Source organism: Amia ocellicauda, chromosome 15 (genome assembly GCF_036373705.1).
Source record: "Amia ocellicauda isolate fAmiCal2 chromosome 15, fAmiCal2.hap1, whole genome shotgun sequence".
Taxonomy (NCBI): Eukaryota; Metazoa; Chordata; class Actinopteri; order Amiiformes; family Amiidae; genus Amia; species Amia ocellicauda.
Window position 1 is genome coordinate 22418765 of NC_089864.1, and position 21335 is coordinate 22440099.

At 39.0% G+C, this 21335-nt stretch overlaps 1 protein-coding gene across 1 annotated transcript in view; it reads right to left on the reverse strand.

Annotated features, from left to right (window-relative positions):
- Positions 1 to 3820: 3820 nt before the first annotated feature.
- Positions 3821 to 21335, reverse strand: part of LOC136771796 (protein arginine N-methyltransferase 8) — a 37380-nt gene continuing 19865 nt past the window's right edge. The window contains exons 5-10 of the mRNA XM_066724321.1: positions 18832 to 18974; positions 18329 to 18416; positions 14893 to 15008; positions 12483 to 12633; positions 7251 to 7372; positions 3821 to 6364 (exon numbers count right to left, since the gene is read on the reverse strand). Coding sequence (XP_066580418.1) covers positions 6281 to 6364; positions 7251 to 7372; positions 12483 to 12633; positions 14893 to 15008; positions 18329 to 18416; positions 18832 to 18974 — 704 coding nt within the window. The 3' untranslated portion in view covers positions 3821 to 6280. The remainder of the gene's footprint in view (positions 6365 to 7250; positions 7373 to 12482; positions 12634 to 14892; positions 15009 to 18328; positions 18417 to 18831; positions 18975 to 21335) is intronic.

Here is a 21335-nt window from a genome sequence, read left to right on the forward strand (position 1 = left end):
TACAGTGAACTCATTGTCATGTTCAAGAAACCAATTTGAAATGATTCGACCTTTGTGACATGGTGCATTATCCTGCTGGAAGTAGCCATCAGAGGATGGGTACATGGTGGTCATAAAGGGATGGACATGGTCAGAAACAATGCTCAGGTAGGCCGTGGCATTTAAACGATGCCCAATTGGCACTAAGGGGCCTAAAGTGTGCCAAGAAAACATGCCCCACACCATTACACCACCACCACCAGCCTGCACAGTGGTAACAAGGCATGATGGATCCATGTTCTCATTCTGTTTACGCCAAATTCTGACTCTACCATCCGAATGTCTCAACAGAAATCGAGACTCATCAGACCAGGCAACATTTTTCCAGTCTTCAACTGTCCAATTTTGGTGAGCTTGTGCAAATTGTAGCCTCTTTTTCCTATTTGTAGTGGAGATGAGTGGTACCCGGTGGGGTCTTCTGCTGTTGTAGCCCATCTGCCTCAAGGTTGTACGTGTTGTGGCTTCACAAATGCTTTGCTGCATACCTCGGTTGTAACGAGTGGTTATTTCAGTCAAAGTTGCTCTTCTATCAGCTTGAATCAGTCGGCCCATTCTCCTCTGACCTCTAGCATCAACAAGGCATTTTCACCCACAGGACTGCCGCATAATGGATGTTTTTCCCTTTTCACACCATTCTTTGTAAACCCTAGAAATGGTTGTGCGTGAAAATCCCAGTAACTGAGCAGATTGTGAAATACTCAGACCGGCCCGTCTGGCACCAACAACCATGCCACGCTCAAAATTGCTTAAATCACCTTTCTTTCCCATTCAGACATTCAGTTTGGAGTTCAGGAGATTGTCTTGACCAGGACCACACCCCTAAATGCATTGAAGCAACTGCCATGTGATTGGTTGGTTAGATAATTGCATTAATGAGAAATTGAACAGGTGTTCCTAATAATCCTTTAGGTGAGTGTATATTCCAATGACAGTGTGGTGCCAGGTTGTACTGTCTGCCGAGACCATGTGTGATTATATCTGTAATATCCTCCATTTGCAGACTAGTTCAGGTCTTAATTGTGTGGTTTGTGTGTGTATACCACATAGAAGATGGAAAGATTAAATCATACACTTTGCAGGCGTGACGTAGGGGGGCGGCATTCATCCAGCTGTTGATGGTGATGATATCTATATAATCACCATCAGCTTATATATCGATTTTCATCTTCCCATCTTTTATGTGGTCGTCTTCCAGGTCTTTTTTCATCTCTTGGTATCCATTCAATAGTTTCCTTTCTCCATCTTTGAGCTGTTCTTGCAGTGTGTCCGGCCCATTGCCATTGGAACATTTTCACTCTTTCAGTGATGTCCCATATTTTGGTTTGTTCTCTGATCCATTTTTTTTTTTTTTTCAATCTCTTCTTAGTCCAAGCAGATATCTTTCCATGCGCCCTTGTGTCGTCCGCAGTTTCTGTATAATTTTTGCCAGGTGACCACTGGTAGTAGGTCTGTGCATTCATCAAATACCGTTCTCTTCAGGCAAGTCGGTAGATTTCCTTTCAACGGTGGGTGAGCTGTTTCTTCTGTTTGTGTGTATGTACATGTGTGTGTGTGTGTGTGTGTGTGTGTATGTATGTATATATATATATATATATCTATATCTATATACAGTGAGGGGAAAAAAGTATTTGATCCAGAAATCCAGAAAAACACATTTCAAAAAAGTTATAAATTGATTTGCATGTTAATGAGGGAAATAAGTATTTGATCCCCTATCAATCAGCAAGATTTCTGGCTCCCAGGTGTCTTTTATACAGGTAACGAGCTGAGATTAGGAGCACTCTCTTAAAGGGAGTGCTCCTAATCTCAGCTCGTTACCTGTATAAAAGACACCTGTCCACAGAAGCAATCAATCAATCAGATTCCAAACTCTCCACCATGGCCAAGACCAAAGAGCTGTCCAAGGATGTCAGGGACAAGATTGTAGACCTACACAAGGCTGGAATGGGCTACAAGACCATCGCCAAGCAGCTTGGCGAGAAGGTGACAACAGTTGGTGCGATTATTCGCAAATGGAAGAAACACAAAATAACTGTCAGTCTCCCTCGGTCTGGGGCTCCATGCAAGATCTCACCTCGTGGAGTTTCAATGATCATGAGAACGGTGAGGAATCAGCCCAGAACTACACGGGAGGATCTTGTTAATGATCTCAAGGCAGCTGGGACCATAGTCACCAAGAAACAATTGGTAACACACTACGCCGTGAAGGACTGAAATCCTGCAGCGCCCGCAAGGTCCCCCTGCTCAAGAAAGCACATGTACAGGCCCGTCTGAAGTTTGCCAATGAACATCTGAATGATTCAGAGGAGAACTGGGTGAAAGTGTTGTGCTCAGATGAGACCAAAATCAAGCTCTATGGCATCAACTCAACCCTCCGTGTTTGGAGGAGGAGGAATGACCCCAAGAACACCATCCCCACCGTCAAACATGGAGGTGGAAACATTATGCTTTGGGGGTGTTTTTCTGCTAAGGGGACAGGACAACTGCACCGCATCAAAGGGACGATGGACGGGGCCATGTACCGTCAAATCTTGGGTGAGAACCTCCTTCCCTCAGCCAGGGCATTGAAAATGGGTCGTGGATGGGTATTCCAGCATGACAATGACCCAAAACACACAGCCAAGGCAACAAAGGAGTGGCTCAAGAAGAAGCACATTAAGGTCCTGGAGTGGCCTAGCCAGTCTCCAGACCTTAATCCCATAGAAAATCTGTGGAGGGAGCTGAAGGTTCGAGTTGCCATACGTCAGCCTCGAAACCTTAATGTCTTGGAGAGGATCTGCAAAGAGGAGTGGGACAAAATCCCTCCTGAGATGTGTGCAAACCTGGTGGCCAACTACAAGAAACGTCTGACCTCTGTGATTGCCAACAAGGGTTTTGCCACCAAGTACTAAGTCGAAGGGGTCAAATACTTATTTCCCTCATTAACATGCAAATCAATTTATAACTTTTGTGAAATGCGTTTTTCTGGATTTTTGTTGTTGTTATTCTGTCTCTCACTGTTAAAATACACCTACCATTAAAATTATAGACTGATCATTTCTTTGTCAGTGGGCAAACGTACAAAATCAGCAGGGGATCAAATACTTTTTTCCCCCACTGTATATATATAGATATAGATATAGATATATTAATCTGTATATAGAATCAAAAAGGTGTTCATTCTCAAAGGTTCTCCACAATGAGGTGCTAACAACAAAGGAAAAAACACATTTGAAAGCGTCTCAAACTCACGTGGTAAAGTCCACTTAATCAGCCGAGACCAGCGAGGCAGCTCTCCTTTTAGATCCCTTACAACTGTTCGGTTAAGATGAAACCATTAGGTATCCCGTTAAAAAAATTATGTACTTTATTTAGATGTATGTATTGCAATATATTTCAACACTTAAGTGTCTTCATCAGAGGCCACAGACTAAAGATTCCTTATAAGGATATTTAAGAAATAGATAAAAGAGAAGGTCAGTGTTGTAGCTACAATTTGATACATTAAACCTTTTTAGACTTCAAACAGTCCAGTGTGGTAGAAAATATCTTGTCAAACTGAGCAAGAACAGTAACTGATAAACAAAGTGATATAAATGAATTGGGAATATTTGGTTTTAATGTATATTTGATATGAATATTTTTCTGTTGTATTAGGTTTGTGGCCTTTATATGCAATCAGGTCAGTCAGTCTCTTGAAAAAGCAGTTTCCAGATTTGATGAGGATGTGTTCGGGTGAAAATGAATCGCCTTTTGTGGGGTTTGGTCGCCTCCTAGTGGACACTAGGTAGAGCAGCAAACAAGTAACTCGAGCAAAGTCTGTATTTATATAGACAAATTCACTATAAATTAACCAGAGAACTCACCATTAACAAGGTGGTAAATTAGGATGTTTTGCACCTGCATCAATATCTGTTCAGTATCTGTATCTTTTCTGAGCATTTAACTGAGCAGCCAAATGTTATAGAAACGACAGGTACAGATTTAAACAGTTACTTTAATTTTAGTCACAAGGATAACATTGAAATTCTTCATGCTGTTACACTGAAACTCTTCAGAGTCTGTAAATATTTAGACTTGCTCCTTCCCGATGAATGAAAAAAAAAAAAAGAAATTATATATATATTGGGGTCTATGCAGAAATCACCATAACAAAACACTGGGTTTCTAAATTAAATGGTTCTTTTCAGTTTAAACTGTTAAAGCTCCAGCATTAGTGAATGCTTAAAGAGTTTATGCTTTGATTTCCTCCTGCTGGCAGTAATTGGACTTAAATACCTCAAGAAATCGAGATCATCGGATCTGATAGTTATATTCATTTTGTGCTGGTGTTGCAGTATGCAAGCAAGAATACAGATTTATGTGACTAAGGGAAGGGATCCCTTGAATATTATATTTTATATATCATTTATAATTTTGACCACTGCCAGTGGTAACCTAAAGTACAGGAACAAGGGAACAAATGAAGTGAGATTTATTATAGTCATTTCTTTTTTATGGAGATGGAAATTAAGTGAGCCTAAATATTACCATACTTCTAAATTGCCCACCCCGAAATGAATTCAAAATTAAATAAACATTTGAAACTACCTTTTGGAAAACAAAACGACAGCAAACACAAAATCTTGCCATGATTTGTTTGAATTCAGTCCAACACCCTAAAAAATATTGCAAAGTTTCTCGTATTAACAATACAGGGAGAAGGGAAATGGCGCGCCATGAACAAATATGGAAGCCGAGTCAGCTGGTGTCCAGGTTTTATATCTGCGAATGACATCATAGTTCAACTGACAGTGTCGATAGGAGACTCCTTGGCAAGACACGGTTTGAAGACGCAGGTTGTGTGTTCAGTCTGGAGGATGTGCAGCTGTTTATGAGTAAACACGGCCTGTTGGAAGAAAACTGAAGTTGCCTTTCTATTTTTTAATGGCATACTAGAAAGGTTTTAGTTGTCTGTTCCGATAATAAAAAAGAAAAACACACATCACACCAATCTTGGAAACTCGTTATGATATCGGAACACGTCCCCTGTTAAAGTTGAGCTCTGGTTTTGTATGTCATGTAACCATAAACGTTGTCGATGCAGGTTGGTTATCTCTGCCACAGTGACCTACAGACATTCAAGAACCAGTCCACACGATCAAACATTTCAATCCACGACACACTGATGCACATTTATTAGTCACAGCATTAAGGATGCACTCGATAACACACTGCCTACAGCTGACACAAGACCTCCTGTTCAGCCTCCCAAAAGCACTGAGCTAAAGCCATATTCTATATTGCACTGTCCCACAAAACACATTTATCCCACAGTCACCATAAATCATCTGCCATATTTCACACCATTAGCTCTATCATGTTTTGAATTCAAGCCAAAAAAGAAACAAAAACTAAAATGGTGTTCTGGCAAGTGAAAATACATTAAGCTTAACCTTCTATTTAGTTTTTCATGCTTATTTTCTTATCATTTGTCTTATATAACACGAACTCTCAGTCTTGAATCCTAAACCTACAATTTTCAGTACCCTAATGTGTATTTTCTTGGTTAATCACAATTACTCTGGCTCCTTGCAAAGAATGCTCGACAAAATTAGGTAGGATTAAACATGCAAATAATAATTAACTACTAAATAATAATCTAATCCTAGGAGAAATGTCTGTAAAGCTTATTAAATGATTAACCTATTCTTTTGCAAACCAAAACTCAGGGCCCGATACATTTTTCTCAGCAATATTTTCAGAACCAACAAGCTTTTTAATTCTCACAGCACAATTAATCATTTGAAAAGACATACTAAAGACATACTGACTCCTGTCATATAATCACAATATAAGCAGGGTATAGGAAGGGAGTTATTACCTGGAAGTCTTAGACATAGATATGTACTTGATTGATGCCTCAATGACTTTGGATCATGTCTGGAAGAACTCCGTTAACCTATACCCCCTCCATACCACAGTCACTGCTCAAATAATCATTTTTTTTTCACTTAAAAATAAAAAGAACTTAAGAACACAACGAACATTCTGGAATCCTACATTCAACGCTACTTCCTAAACAGTCTGAAGAGTCCGAAGAGTCGGCCGCCTGGCAGTGACTTGCGCCTCCTGATGTCGATGAAACCAGCGGAAACGTCCCCCCGGGCTCCCCTCGCTCACTCTCAGCAGTTTAAAGTCCCCTGGAGTGCTTTTCTGTGTGTGTCCCGTCAGGAAAGAGCGCCGGGTTCATACTGCTGCACAGCACTTCCTCGGGAGACGCTTAACGCATCTTGTAATCGTGTGAGATCGCAGCCTCGCACAGCTGTCCTTTAAAGTCCAGCTCCACGGTGAAATCCAGATCACGCTGCAAGGGAGAGAAAGAGATGCTTGTTTCAAACGGAGAGAGAGAGAAAAATTCTGCTAAAATGTCTTACTGCCATTAATAATAAAGAGCTTCTCTCACCTGCTCCTCTAGACCCCACCTGTGACCGAGCTTTCAATTACATAACTAGCTAATAATCTGCTTAATTGGACCCTTTTAATTATTACTAGCTCCTGCTCATTTTAAGTTGTTTAAGAAATGTTATGACTTGAAACCTGCCGAGGATTTTAAGTCTACATCTGAAAAGAGAGGTCTAAATCAGTATTGAGAAGAAATGAGAGGAATATGCTCCTCTAATTGCACGGGAACAGCACTTAATTTAATTTGACCCCCCAAACACCTTTACATCATCTCGCTCATAAGCTGTGGTGGCGGCGAATAGGCCTGGACCAAATCACATCTTCAGCCCACCCCTCAACGCAAACAAATCCCACTCTCATACTCCACAGCAGCGGACTCTTCCTTCTACCTCGTGCATTGAGATCATTATCTTCATTTGCCATTGGTGGGTCAATGTTTTTGTTTTTGCCGATACTTACACAGCCCACATAAGCCAGAGGGCACTGAACTGCAGGAGTGTTTGATCAGCAGGATATAAACCATCTCCTGAGCTGCTTTAATGTCATCACAAAATACACCAGCATAGTAGCATTACCTGTAATTATCACAGACACAAGTACCATGCTGTGCTGTGTTGGTACTCTACTGTTATAAGTGCTGAGTGAGGCTTAAGCATCTCAGTATCATTTCGATGAGCAAGGAACAATATTGATCTTGCTCTAAGCGCACAGGACAGCATTTTCACCTGGTCCCATAATAAAACCACACTAACGAAAGCTGTGGGAAGTTAAAGCATCCTCAGACTTACTATGTTCTTCTCGTTCGGTTTCATGGCGACGGTTCCGTAGATTTCCTCGCCTCGCCTCACCGTTAGATAGTCCTCTAAATAAAAAACGGTTTGCTTCCAGTGTGTATAAGGAGCATCTGGTGCTGTGATGAAAAGACAGTGGGAGAGGGAGGGGAGACAACGGTGAAATATTTTGAGTTTACTTATTCCAGGTGTAGGGGAAGACAACCATTGAATTCCTCTTGCAGAGACACTAGAACAGATTTGATTGTCCGGCTCAATTTGGAAGGGGGACAACTTGTGTCTTTGTGTTTGTATGGGACACAACAGCAGCTGGAAATGAAGTCGCATTGAACACTGACGCCGCGTTCAATTCCAGGCTGGGATCTGCATTTCTCTTCACCCCCTGCCTCGGGCCGCCCTCACACCAGACCTTGGGAAATCTCGTTATGCATCTCTGCCATAGCAAACATAATTAAGAATATCTAATAAAGCATCAATAGAAAAAATCAACACAACAACAACAGAGGAAGGTGAGTTTCAGATTATAATCAACCTTGAGCTACATTGACTACCTCCTGGACTTGTGTCCTTGGCTTTTGTTTTATTATCTCATTACACCAGCGCTGGAGTCACGGCTTTCCCTCAAGTCGTCCTCTGTATGCAGAGTTGTGAGACAGGAGTGCTCACTCTCCCGCTTTCACTAAGGAAAATTAGGAAAACATTAAATATAAATGCCTAATTGTAAATGTAAATTCAATTGAAAGGACAAAAAGCTACTGTGTGATAAATCATATTGAAATCCTGTAGGGCAAGAACTGATATCACACATAGCACATTAGTTCTGTGTAACCTGCCATTAGAGCACTTTTGTGCGTTCAGTGTAATGTAAATGGGACAACATTAGCCAGTCGAAAAGGTGTGTGCTTTGGCCTACATTGCTGGATTTCCTGCTGGTTCAAGTATTGTTCTGATCTCTTATGAAGTGCTGTTTCACACTCTGTAAGGCCCTGGGCTCAATTCAAGGCTTTAATGAACATCCCAGACTATTAGTTTTGTTTCTTTTCAAACATTTGAATACATTTTCTGCACTTCTAGAAATATTCTAGACTTCTCTGCCACCGGTAGCAATTGCCTTTTTATTATTCATTTATTCAGCTTGTCACAATGTCACATTTAGTCTTTTTTTATTGAAGCTAAACTGGGATTGGCATAATTGCATAAAAAAAAACGAATACACTTTCCCACTATTTTACATACATAATTAGTGATTTGTGAAAATTAGAATCTAGGTTTAACAGGTAAATATAGATGCATATACTGTCTTGCTTTTGTGTCACTGCATGTTTCTTTAAATGTAATATATGCCTGTTCGTTTGACCTTTTATTGCATTCTGTATTCCTTATTGTGTATAATTTGTGCAGGCCTGTAATTATGTTCGCTTTTATTAAATAGCTTAAAGACTGAAAGTGTCATGTATTGTTCCCAGTAACATTCTTGTTTGTTTCTGAATGATGTCATTATCGGTAGTTGGTAGAGTGCTAAAACTGTATTTTTGTATACAAAATTCATCCCCTGCTGTTCCTGACAATTGTCATTGAAAAAATAAATATCAGTGTGTCCTTTATAGTCAGTCTTCCCTGAACTGCTGCAAACTGCCAATCAAAGCGCACGTGCTTTTGATCTGTATCAGCGGTTTGGGTGTGATTGACAGTGTTTAATCTATAAAAGGCACAGACAGCCGTGCCCACAAGCACATTTCCAAAATAAGAGCAGTCCGTTGTGACCCGAAATAGAGATGCTAAAACTCCCAACACATTCTGTCTTCCATCGCTTCTAACTAAACGAAGAATCTGCATTTGGTTTGATTCATATGAGGATGTATTTAACCTCATTAAAACAAAAAAGCAACTGTCAACACGGGACTGAATGAAAACAATAGACAAGCTGCATCGCATAACTTGAGTGAAAGAACGCCTGATATGTGCAACTTTGATTGCTAATAAGGGGATGTGTTTTTTTAACTCTCTCTCTCTCTCTCTCTCTATATATATATATATTCTTTCAGCATGCTTTTTGTAAAAGTGAATGCAGTTTTTACTTTTTAAAATTATTTTACTGGTTCACATTGTTTTCCTCTGTCGTGCTTTCACAGATGCAACAATTTGGGTTGAAAACCTGCAAAGCATCTCTGGAAGAAGTCCAGCAACATTGTGATAAGATCTAAACTTGGGTAGCATGTTTGTATTTGTGTTCCTGTTTGAATGCACGGCCCCAATAATTTTGTGTTGTGTAAAACTTCAAAGAGATAAGGGACTTTTTGTGACAAATGTGTTCTCCTTCCTGAAGTCCAACTGCATCTGAGTAGATCAAAAATAAACAACTAAATCAACCAATCTGATGGTGACTGAACCAACTAAATAATACTCTCCTAATTGCCTACGCCTGACTTTCCATTCATTTAGCATTTTTCTATTTTTGGTTTACTTGAAACGCATGTGAAACTTGAAGATGTTCCGCCTTGAATGCGATTCAGTGGCCTGCAGGTTCATTTCAGGAGCTGTTCTGCTTTGATATACTTCTCTGAGCAGCTGTTCAAAGCACAAAGGTTTCGATCTGGCATAATCATCTTTCTGAAAAAAAAAAAAGCCTTCCTTCCTTAAATTTCACTGAAGTGATATAAAACTTGGCAGGCACAGAGAAGAAAACAATTCGAAGCACTTTACCAACATGATACATAAGGCCCTTGATGAGTGACAATACATTTTTATAGTGTTGTGTAGTTTAGCTTCCGTTTTGTTTTTAAAAACATTAACACCAGACGAAACAATTACAGCAGAGAAATAAAAAAACATACTAAGAATTTATTTGCAGGCCAGAGTAAATGTGTAATGTATTCCCATGACCACTAGATGTCAGTGATGCCTAATCCCATCCAATCCAGTCGATGAACAAATAAATTTGACAGCTTTATCATAAATATCCAAGTACTTGCTCTTTTACCATGCAAGGACAATATTATGACAATAATACAAGGTGAAATTGCCTTTGTATTAGATTAAAATAAATGTACTGGCTGATAAGTTAACAAATGGCTTTGCACATTTGAGACGTATTCAACACTGTGTGAAGGAAGATGTTTTTCGGTGGCCTATTAAAATAACACCCTATGTCACTGCCAACCTGAATATCTGCCAAATCCTGGCTGTGAAGGAAGACGGAAATGCAGACTGCTATTAAATACTGTAACATCAGGACATCACAGTCATTTCATTCAAAAGCAGAGGGATTGATGCATTATTAACAGCCCTGAAGACTATCTTGTCCTGACTTGATGTTGGCTTAAGAGATTCGGTTTGGCTATAATTGGCAGCACTTTTCTGCGCTTCTGTGTCCCTGCCAGATTAAAGAAGTTGCATTTCTTTGCCGAAATGGAGTCTCTCTCTGCAATATTGAAATCTTTGTTCTTGCCAAGCTCCCCCCCAGGGCTGAGACGAGATAAGACGTGTGCGCTTGTGTCTGGGATTGCTGGGTAGACGGAGCGGGCGAGCCTCCTCTTCACAGACAGAGCCTTGACAGGTGAGCTCTAGTTACCAACACAGTCCCTGCTATTTCGGTTGTCAAGAAGTGACTTGAATGACAGCGGCAGGCTTCCGGCTTCTGTGCAAATGCCACATCGCGTATGCAGAGGGCTTACATTTAAAGATATGAAGATTTACACAGCATAAAATCAGTTTATTTTCAATACATTGCCCCCACCCCAATTGAGCTTTGTATACATTCACAAGGATTAATTACAAAAAGGCAAAAAAGTGAATTGTTTAGTTATTTAACATGAGGATAACTCAAATGATCATTCAATCGTATCAACTGCACAGTTGGACAACAGCAAGTCCCTACACTGAGCTACACAGGCACAAGATCACAGGGCCATCTAAGGTTGAACATCTAAGGTTCAGGGCAGCAGCCAGCTTCGGTATTGGGTCCAGGATGGCGTGGGAGGCATGCAAACACATCTTGTACTGCACTGACATGAGGCTGGCGTGGTCTATGTAGTCAGACTTCAAGATCAAACGCATATCTGAGCCCCCAAGACCAAGCAAGTCAGAGCCACTGTGCCCACAGGCTTTTTTACACTGCAGAAAGTGTGGGGGAGTCATGTCTACGTAACAGGGAATCGTTGCTCAAGCTCACACCCCAAATGGCTGCAGAAAGTCTATATCTCTGACATGCAGCCCGCAGTGAATGGCTGACAGATCCCAAGCATGGCTGTCACACCATTGTGGAGATTAATTTGTCCTGCAAACTGGTCGAGTCTTCATTCTTCATGCCAACATCATTCCACCCAACCGGAAATTAAATAAAGCGCAGACCATCAGCTTTGTGTGGTACAGTGTCTTATCAGCCAGAAACAACCAGACATCTTTGTTCCTATGTTTTGTAGTATCACATACAGAACATTTTAGACTCTCATAAATTAAGGATCGCAAAGGAAATAGTTTTAATTTGAAGTAAGTTTAAGTAAGTGAGTGGCATACACATGGTTTCTTAGCCTCTCAAATTTTCTCATTAAAATTATTATTCCCTCTGTTGTCTCCTCAGAAACATCTTGCAGTGTAGTATATATTCCAGGCAATACATAATAGGCTTTACTTTGCTCATGTAACATTTGTACTAGTAGTTTGTGGTGTAAAATCAACATGTTTTGAAAAATAATCTCCTGAGGGTTGAACTATTTCAGCTTTATGGTTGGATAAAATGATTGAATTGCTGTTTTGCATTAATTAGAGTGCAGGCAAGTTGTGTGTTTTTTGCAGGCACTGTGATGAGAAACATTTGATTGTGCCCACTTGGAAATGTGTAGTTGCAATCTATGGGTAAAAATAGATTCAATTTTCAGGTACAGAGAATCCGGTAATCCTCTACAGTAACAGCACCGAAATAATTACCCGGTAGGCGTTGGTTGAAAGGATACTGTAATGTGATTTGCTTCTTTGTCAAAATTCCAAGTACTGCAATTACAATCTCAGATCCCTTAACTTTGGCAGGAGTGGAGAAGGTTAATCTTTTGTGACAAGGCCTCTCGGATGTCAGATCTCAAAAACACCCACTAATTCTTCTTTTTTAACACATGCACACCAGACACATGTCTGTAGGGGACAACCTTGCCTCCCTCCAAGCAACACAATAATACACAGAGGAAGGTGGGATATGGAGTGAAGCGTCTGCACTTTTGGTAAATGTGGCCCTACCTGTGGAGAAGCCGGTCTTCTTGTGACACTTGGTGAACTCGATGTTGAAATAGGTGACGAGAGCGTGAATGTAGTCGTTGCGCTGGATCTGAAGGCAAAACGCGGCAGTGAAGGAAAGGTCTTCAGTCTTCACAGTGTAGATATCAACCTCCTGCCGTGAAGACAAAGTGGATCAGCTCATAAAGCAGACGTGTCTGCTGTAAAACATCTTGCTTGTTGCAGACATTTAGCCATTTGATCACGCAGTTGTTTTCTAGAATAACAGGCCATATAAACTAATTATATCACCATAATTAGCAGGATAAAGACTCCTTGTGATTGATTGCAGTGATCAGGAGAAGCTACCTTCATATCCAACAAATCTACAAGCCTACTAAAGTAAAGATTTAATAAAGATATGTGCACCATTTCAAATCTGGAACAATAATTTAGCAGAGCAACACCCAGTGCAACACCTTCAGTTTCAGAGATTAACCATGATATGAAGATTTAGGTTTTCCAAATGTGATTTAGTATACAGGATCATTAAGAAATGTTCATGATTCAGAACTCATATTCTACGAAAGAAAGAAAGAGAACGTCTCCAAGCTAGTGGTTGTTTTTCATGTCATCAATGCTGCAAAATCTCATAAATTGCAATCGTCCTTTTCTTCAAAATGAAGCTAATTCACCTATATTGCGGTTGTGACATTGATTAATGTTTTTCAATGTGACTGTATTCAGGGAATATCAGATTACCCAGCCCTGGAAAACAGACATTAGCTTTCACTAACGCTTTGAATAAAGATACACACTGGACTTTACATTTAGTAACAGTAGGAATTTTGATACCTCCAGATGTGAAGCAATACGTCTTGGTCAATACTCTGTAAATGCATCACAAGGCACTATTTCTGCCTTTTGTAGTGTATATTTTATTTGACAACTAAGAAGTTGAATTTGCCTGCTGATCTGTGTAATGATTGGAGTCTACATTTCACATAACAATGATTCGCCATTCCTTTCTCCCCTAACACAGCTGAGCTATTATACACAATGGTCACATAATTAGCATTTGTGTTTGGCAAGACAAATTAAGAGTGATAATTGTCAGATGTCTGTCTTATTGGGCCATGATGATCCTAACTTATCAGTAGGTTTTCTTTGTTTCCAAATGCGTTTTTTATGACGCATTTGATGCTGAGATTTTATTGTGCAGCATATGGTTCTACAATTACCCACCATCAGTGAGCTTAGAGTTTCAACTTATAAGCGTTGAAATCTTCTGCACTATCCCATTTCAGCTTGGAACAGACTGCTACATATTCTCACTTTCACTTCTTTTGTGTACCGGCCATTTTGTTAATCCAGAAATGTGTCACACTATTAAAGAGGCACATAAGCAATGACATAATTTGAATGTATGTACTATTTGACACTGGAGGTTTATATTCCCAAGGTTATTGGTCTGGAGAAAATGGAGAATAAGAATATATATGTATTCTTTACGGCAAATGGAAAAATAATAAGTGACACAGTCTTTTTAAAGTGTTTCTTAAAATATTATGTTTCAAAAAATGTCCCTGATGGACAAACAAACAGCTGAGGTAGTATCTAAACTCATTATTAAAAGGTTGATTTATCCTCTTCATTGTGAAAAGAATAAATGCAATTCTAATATAAAAAGTAGATCCGAATTGTTTAATTGACGTCTGTCTCTCATCTTAGCTTTCTTCGTAATAACAAAACCCACCGTCTTCCATGTCATCCTTTAAATCTGTTGTATTTTTGTCACACACCACAAGCCCCTGAGGATTGTAGCTCCAGTGCTGAGATAATAAGGCACAGTAGGCTGTATGCATAAGGTAATTTGAAATGTCAAGGCTTGCTTTAGCCACGTTTTTGTCTAAAAGGATTTGTATATCCATCACACCAATAGGACTTTTGATAAAAACGCAATTGCAATTTGCGCCTTTAAATCTCATACACAGCGAGATCAATGATCCAATCCATTCATTCAAAAACTTCAAACAATAAGGCTGCGTGCTTCTTTTCTCAATCACAGGACCTGCTTTATCGCACTGAACATTGCCTGGAAGTGCTGAATGAAGGAGACAATTGTCATGCTTAAAATGTAAATTAAGTTTTTGTCTCTCCGTATAAGATACTTCCAGATACTAGTCCAGTTTTTCTCTTCTAATAATCCATCTAGCTAATTCCAATATCTACGTGTATTTGTCCATAAAACAAAAATGTATAATAACCATCCAATTAATTATAAAACATGTGAAGGTCATCTATAATAACCTAAAGTTTGCTCATTCTCTCTAAGCAGTTCAAAGGGAAGTGAATAGGTCAGGTTAGTTTATTCATGCATTACTGACTGTGCAGCCCACAATACAGAACAGGGTAGGGTTTGGCAATCTCTGACCTTTATTAAACAGGAGTTTGTCACCACTTGTTTTGGGTCCACAATGTCCACCAGCGGCTCTTTCATGGCCACGTTTCGTATACAGGTCATGTCAAAGCCGTAGACGTTCTCCCACCCTGCCAACACACAGACAGGAAGTCATTTAGTCAAAGTACTTCTGTTCAGTGGAGTAAACAGTCAAATCTGTAGGAAGAAAGTAAGATGAAAAGCAGGCTGGATATTCAAAAACCTGAAACCACTTTTCATGGGCTAGGTTGGATAATGCAGTTAAAAATAAAAGTGCATATCCTTTGACTGCCAAAAACAAACTTTCAATAAGGTCAGCCAAAGTGAAATACAACTGCAGTGGAAAGCTACTAAAATACAAATGTGTACCCCCGCCCCAACAACCAAGAAAACAGCAAAGATAAGGTATTTTGTATGTATTTCTTGTCTATCTTTAGTCATATACAATCTCTTTATTCTGACAGACACGTTTTATTTGAATGTGATGGGACAGATAAAGAAACTAAACCAAAAACGGTTTCTTTCTCATTTAATTCAGCATCTGCTTTCATTCTCTGGTTTTCCCAATATTACTACACCTCTAGGCTGCGCTCTTATCTAACCGGCTTCATCATCAGCTGTGTTTGGATGTTATATTATGAGATAACAGCCCTGCTGAATGGTGTGCTTCTGTCAGTGAAAAATTAGAAAATGCCCTTTAGCATCCTGCAGGTTAGCCAGAGTATTTTCCATAATTCGTCACTGTATTATGCTTCTTATTAATTTCATTTTTCATTTGGCTGATACTTTTATTCAAGGTAACTTAAGATGTGTCAAATAGTACAATGTAACAACATTCAAATGCGTATTAAAGGATACAAATGGCAATATCAGATTGCAATTCATATTTTTCTCCTGCCAAAAAGAAAAACTTTGTATTTTGACACAGGCAACTTATTTTCCCTATTACAATTATAGGAAATACTATTATTCATATATATATATATATATATATATATATATATATATATAATAATTGCATGCCACAAGCAAAAGCAAACGTAATTCCATATAATAATCTTAGCCATTATTGTGATTTATTGATTGCTGAAAGTGTAAACTACCCATTTAGATAAATATTCAAATAAGACAATATTAAAGGCAATATGATTTGGTGTAACTATATGTGGTGACATTGTAACAAAATGGCATGTTGAAAGTGTCAGCTCTTGAATTGTTGTGCCATCTGTTTGACTGTGGGAAACAGATCCCAATATAGTAGTTCAGTCTTGCATATATGCTGGATTTTGGCACAGCGTTTTCCTCCCTCTTAATATTACAAGAAAAGGAACATTTTAAAAACTAGTATATCTACAGTTCTGTTAATTTTGGCACTTGGCGATGTTTCTTATGCTCCACAGCCAGGAGATTCATTTCAGTTCAATAATAAAGAGATAAGAGATCATTCAGGTGAAAACAATACAAATTTGGGGAAATGTATAAAACAACAAAGGTTCCCAGAACAGGTATCTATTGACTTTAGATGAAAAACAAATCCTGTAAAGGAAATGCATGGATCACATCTCTGGTGGATTCTAATAACATTGCCTTTTTTCCCCCCTCTCTAACAATAGGCTTTCTTTTTATCATATTAGAAACGGTTTCACCTTGCAGTGGCAGCAGAGACACAATTGCAAAGGGCAGAAAATCTTCACATTTAATTGATTTACCTTTCAGCGGGAGAAGCGACGCCGGGGATGTTTATGAGCTAATTAACCAGCGAGAGAGACATTTAGCCAAGGCCGTCTGCATATCTGCTGCCACTCTCTGAGTAGAGAATGATTACAGTGATGCAAATAATGAAACTCTTAACTAATGCGGCCTTTGTAGCCATGAGCCCATCCCTGTTAAGACTTGGGGAGATTGACTGAAAATGTTGAATTAAAGCAAATGTACAAACCTTTAACTTACAAACTATCTGAAAATGTCCTGCTATGCCAGCCTGTGACTGGCACAGTAACAACAGGCAAAAAATGACTTTTCATGCATCACTGGCCCCTACTAATTGCACAGAGGATATTGTGACATTCTGGCATTAATGCAATATTAGTTCAGTATTTTAATTGTCCTCTTTATTAGGGTTTAAGTGGTATATTGTGGTTTCTTGAACGTATTGTACTATCTATCTGTGACAACTGTAAGTCATGCTGGGTAAGGGCATCTGCCAGGAAATACAAGATACACATTGTAGTATGAACTCCATTGACAAAACTATCAGGACACATTGACTGTGGTCTGCACAAGCCCGCGTTATTAATCCTCCATTGGTTAAGAGCAGTGCACATTCTCGGGCTTGGTGATTTCAGCAGTTTATAACCCCAGTCTAGCATTTAGTGTGAGCAATCGGTTATATGCAGCTTTTGGCTTTACTCACCTGATCTGTGGAACAACAATACAGCAGAAGAACACTAGAAATTTTGCACAAACTATAGTTTGACCATTTCAGCATTCTCCACAATATAAAATGTTCATAAATAAACATGCTTGTTCTCTTGTTTTTCTCAATTCCAGCCCCATTCTTGCCGGTGATATTGGTTAAGGTTACATCACTAGATTTCCCAAAAGATTGACATCGACAACATCGACCTTGAAGGCCCCAATTTCCTGATTTAAATGCCACTGACGTCTTGTCTGATCAGGACGCCAATCAAGAAGTGTCAGTTCACGTCTTTTAGGAATACCAAAGCTCTCTGATAACTTCACAATCTGCGCCTGTTGAGGGTAATATATCTTCCTTGATCAAATTGCCACAGGGCCTGCTTGCTGACTAATCGAGGTATGCGTGGGGGTGTCCAGATGTGTTTGTCATTATAAGTTGATTTAGCGAACCTCATGGTTTTTTTTTTTTTTCATATACCGCCTTCCTGCACATATTGAGAAAACAGTTACAATATAAAAGATGCTGTTCTCGATGGATTGAAAAAGCTCAACCTTGGTACGAGCTCAACCTTGGCCTCGATGGCCAGACTAATATTGTTCCTTCCCCTCTGTGGCTGCGCTCTCTTTCTGATCTGCTACTCAACTTCATCCAAAAGGCGTTCTGTGGGATTGAGGTCAGTCCTCTGAGCAGGCTGTGAAATACTTTCAACGTTGTTCTCCTCAAATCACTGTATTACATTCCCAGCTTTGTGACAAGGTGCTTTATTGTGCTGGCAGAGGTGAAGCCCTTACTCTAAAACTCAATCAATGCTGAGAGTACTGTGTTCCAAAACATCACAATACATACTGGTAGTCGTGGTGCCCATTCAGTCAAACCGACCCCTGCGATACATAGCATATCCAAACAGAGAGACTTGACTTTGGGAAATAAAATGTACGGCCAATCAAATGAGGAAATGCACGGGTTTCATTTGGACAACAAACAAACACTCAACAAAAGCAGGGCCCTTACAGTGAATTTTGAAGTCCTTGTATTGTCTGTCTTCGATGGCAACCACATACAAAGCGGCTCGGTCCGGGAACATCAGCCCTCCAGGTTTCTGTTGATGAATGGTGGAGGGAAATGGTTCTCGTAATCAATTCACCTGATAAAGACATCACATTTTGAACTGGACACACGCAGAACAAAACAGAAACCCTCCCCTCATGCATGCTTACAGTATACCTTTCCCATATCTGACCTGTCATTTCCTGTTAAATCACCCAGCCCGACCTTGCAGCCCTCGGATATGAGAGTGCAGAGCCGTGTCTGCTCGGATTAAAGTAGCTGTCCCTCTCACAAAGACACACTATTGCCTTTATCCACCCCCCACCCCATTTACTAGCCTTTCAAACCTCGCTCCAGCAGCAGTTACAGCTGAACTGGCCATTTACGGATACCTTTTGATCTGTAATACCATTAGAAAGCACATCTCTATCCCCGAAGCAGGCAAGCTCGAAATGAATATCACCTACCAACCACTTGTCTCTGGCAAAGATAACCGTGTTGAGCATGGATTCATAGAACAGACAGTAACCCATCCACTCGCTGATGATTATGTCCACTTTCTCCACTGGCAGGTCCACTTCCTCCACTTTACCCTTAAATATCGTTATTACTGCAAAACAGGTTCAATTCAAATGTTCCAGTATCTCCTTCTGGGTTATGTTATATAACACAATCCTGAATCATGATCTGATACAAAGCAAGTATTGAGTATTTTTACTGTATTTTTTAATCATTTTTCAACTGTACGAGTCTGTATTTGTAAAGGAGTTGTTGGGCTAATTTGTTACTTATTTTATAATAGAATTTGTTATTTTCTCAAGAGTCAAAACCTAAGGTCAATCCCAAAAAGATGTCTGTAATTTAATCATAACACCACTGGTTTAAATGTATAATAATTCTATAGCAACATATATGATAATAATAATCCTAAATAATCACAGGAATTTAGTTTATAAACTAACCTGTTATCACTCCAACTAAAATAGATATTTAATTAAAGGCGTCCTAATTTTCCTGGCATTGGCTGTTTCTGTAGATATCACATCTTTAGTCCCCTGGTCGTTGTTTACTAGTGCTTATCTACAGAGAAATGGTTTGTAGATTTGTTGTTATGCATTTTATTGAATTTTACAATAAAACACATTTTTATTAATCTGATGCCAACAGGGAAAGCTATATAAATAACTCCGCAAAAAAAATCATCTGGGCAACAAGGAAAGACAATATTAAAGCAATGATTATATTAACTACTCATCAATCCCTTCCCCGAGTCCTGGGTCTATTACGTAGCGTCTCATAGATGGTCTAATTGACTGAGTTGATTGAGTGCTTGGGATTGTCACATCCTGATTGGTTGCTAAATCCAGTTAATAGGAGCCTCGGGCAGCCAGAACCATTGCATTTGCAGGTCCAGAGGTATAATTAAGGTGTGTGTAATGGTTATATTGAAAATGCATGTGTTGTTTTACATTCGCTGATAGTGCTGTGTGACTCCTGAGACTTATGATTGTTGTTTGCTTTCCTTTCAACTTTTGTCTCCAAAGTTTCCCTCAGGTTTATGACCCTGTGCTAGCTAGGGTTTTTATTGCAGTTCTACAAGAAAACGAAAGCATGAAATCCTATATAATCATTGTAGCTTTGACTACATGCCAATGATTTGTTTTAGTTTTTTTAATATGTTATCATTATTGTTATAGCTTAGTTTAATTGTTTTGATACGGTCCATGTAACATTAAGCACTGCTCAGATAAAAGATAAGAGATTAGTGAGGAATAAGGTCCAGCAATTTGGCAAAGTATTTGTTTATGTATTTATTTCATCCTTTCATCCCCACAGTAAAAACTAGCAGTTGTGTTATTTGTAATAATAATTAATACTCTCATACCAGTATAATGTACAATATGCTTAAAACCTACTATGTAGCTATATGGTCATTGTTTATTTTATTTTATTTGTGATTTTTTTGTTACATTTTTCCTTTGTGGGTTTTTTCAATGAGTAATTCATATTTACACAAACAAAGCCATCACAAACACGTTTAATCAGTATAATTACACAGTATAAATGTTAATATCCAAACTGAAAGACTGTAAAACAATCCTAATCTAACACACTCATGATCCATTTCAAATGGCCTGTCTAGCAGCACATATCGGCTGCACACAGGCATATTTGTAAGTGTGAGGAGCTGCACACATAATGACATCCACAGAGCCTCATAACGTGCTTATATACTGAATATTATCACCATGCTGGGCAAAGTGTAGAGACTCTGGTACGATTACTTTGATTTGGTCTAGCACAAGTATCAGATTGGAATGGGATCAAATCAATTATTTTTATGCCTATTATTAAACCAGCAAAGACCCATTTAAAACATCCATTTATGAAAAGAAGTGTTGCTCGCCACTGCAGAGTCCAAAGAAACAATATTGCTTGATCACCAGTTCAGTCAAATCAGTGTAAACTACTTTAGCACAAAAAATCCCATTGTTTTTCTATTCATTTTTGCCTGTTTCTCCTTTGTTTGATAGGTATTCTTGATAGGGTAGGCATTTTCATTTTAGCAGGACTTCAGAAGCGCTGTTCTGTGGGGATTTTATTATTAGCATTTGACCATTGAGGAGTTTGCCAGCAGTAAACTGTCAAGTCATGTGTGTAGTACAGTATGAACTCTACTTCCACAAGCTAGCATTCTTCTAAAATGAACAGGATGCTTTTTCACCTTTTTTCACCAGGTATTTCCCCTCAGTGCATGTTTATTTGTATCAGTGTTCAATACCAGTACAGATATATAGTTGGATATGTCATGCCCACACATAATGTATTTTTCATGTAGATCTGAAAGTTCTCAAAGTCAATTAGATGAACATGACTACACATCTGCATTATGTGGTGAAATTTACACTGTTTACTCAGATCAGTTTAACTGTATATTAAGATATCTTCTCTTGTTGGAAATGTGTATGTT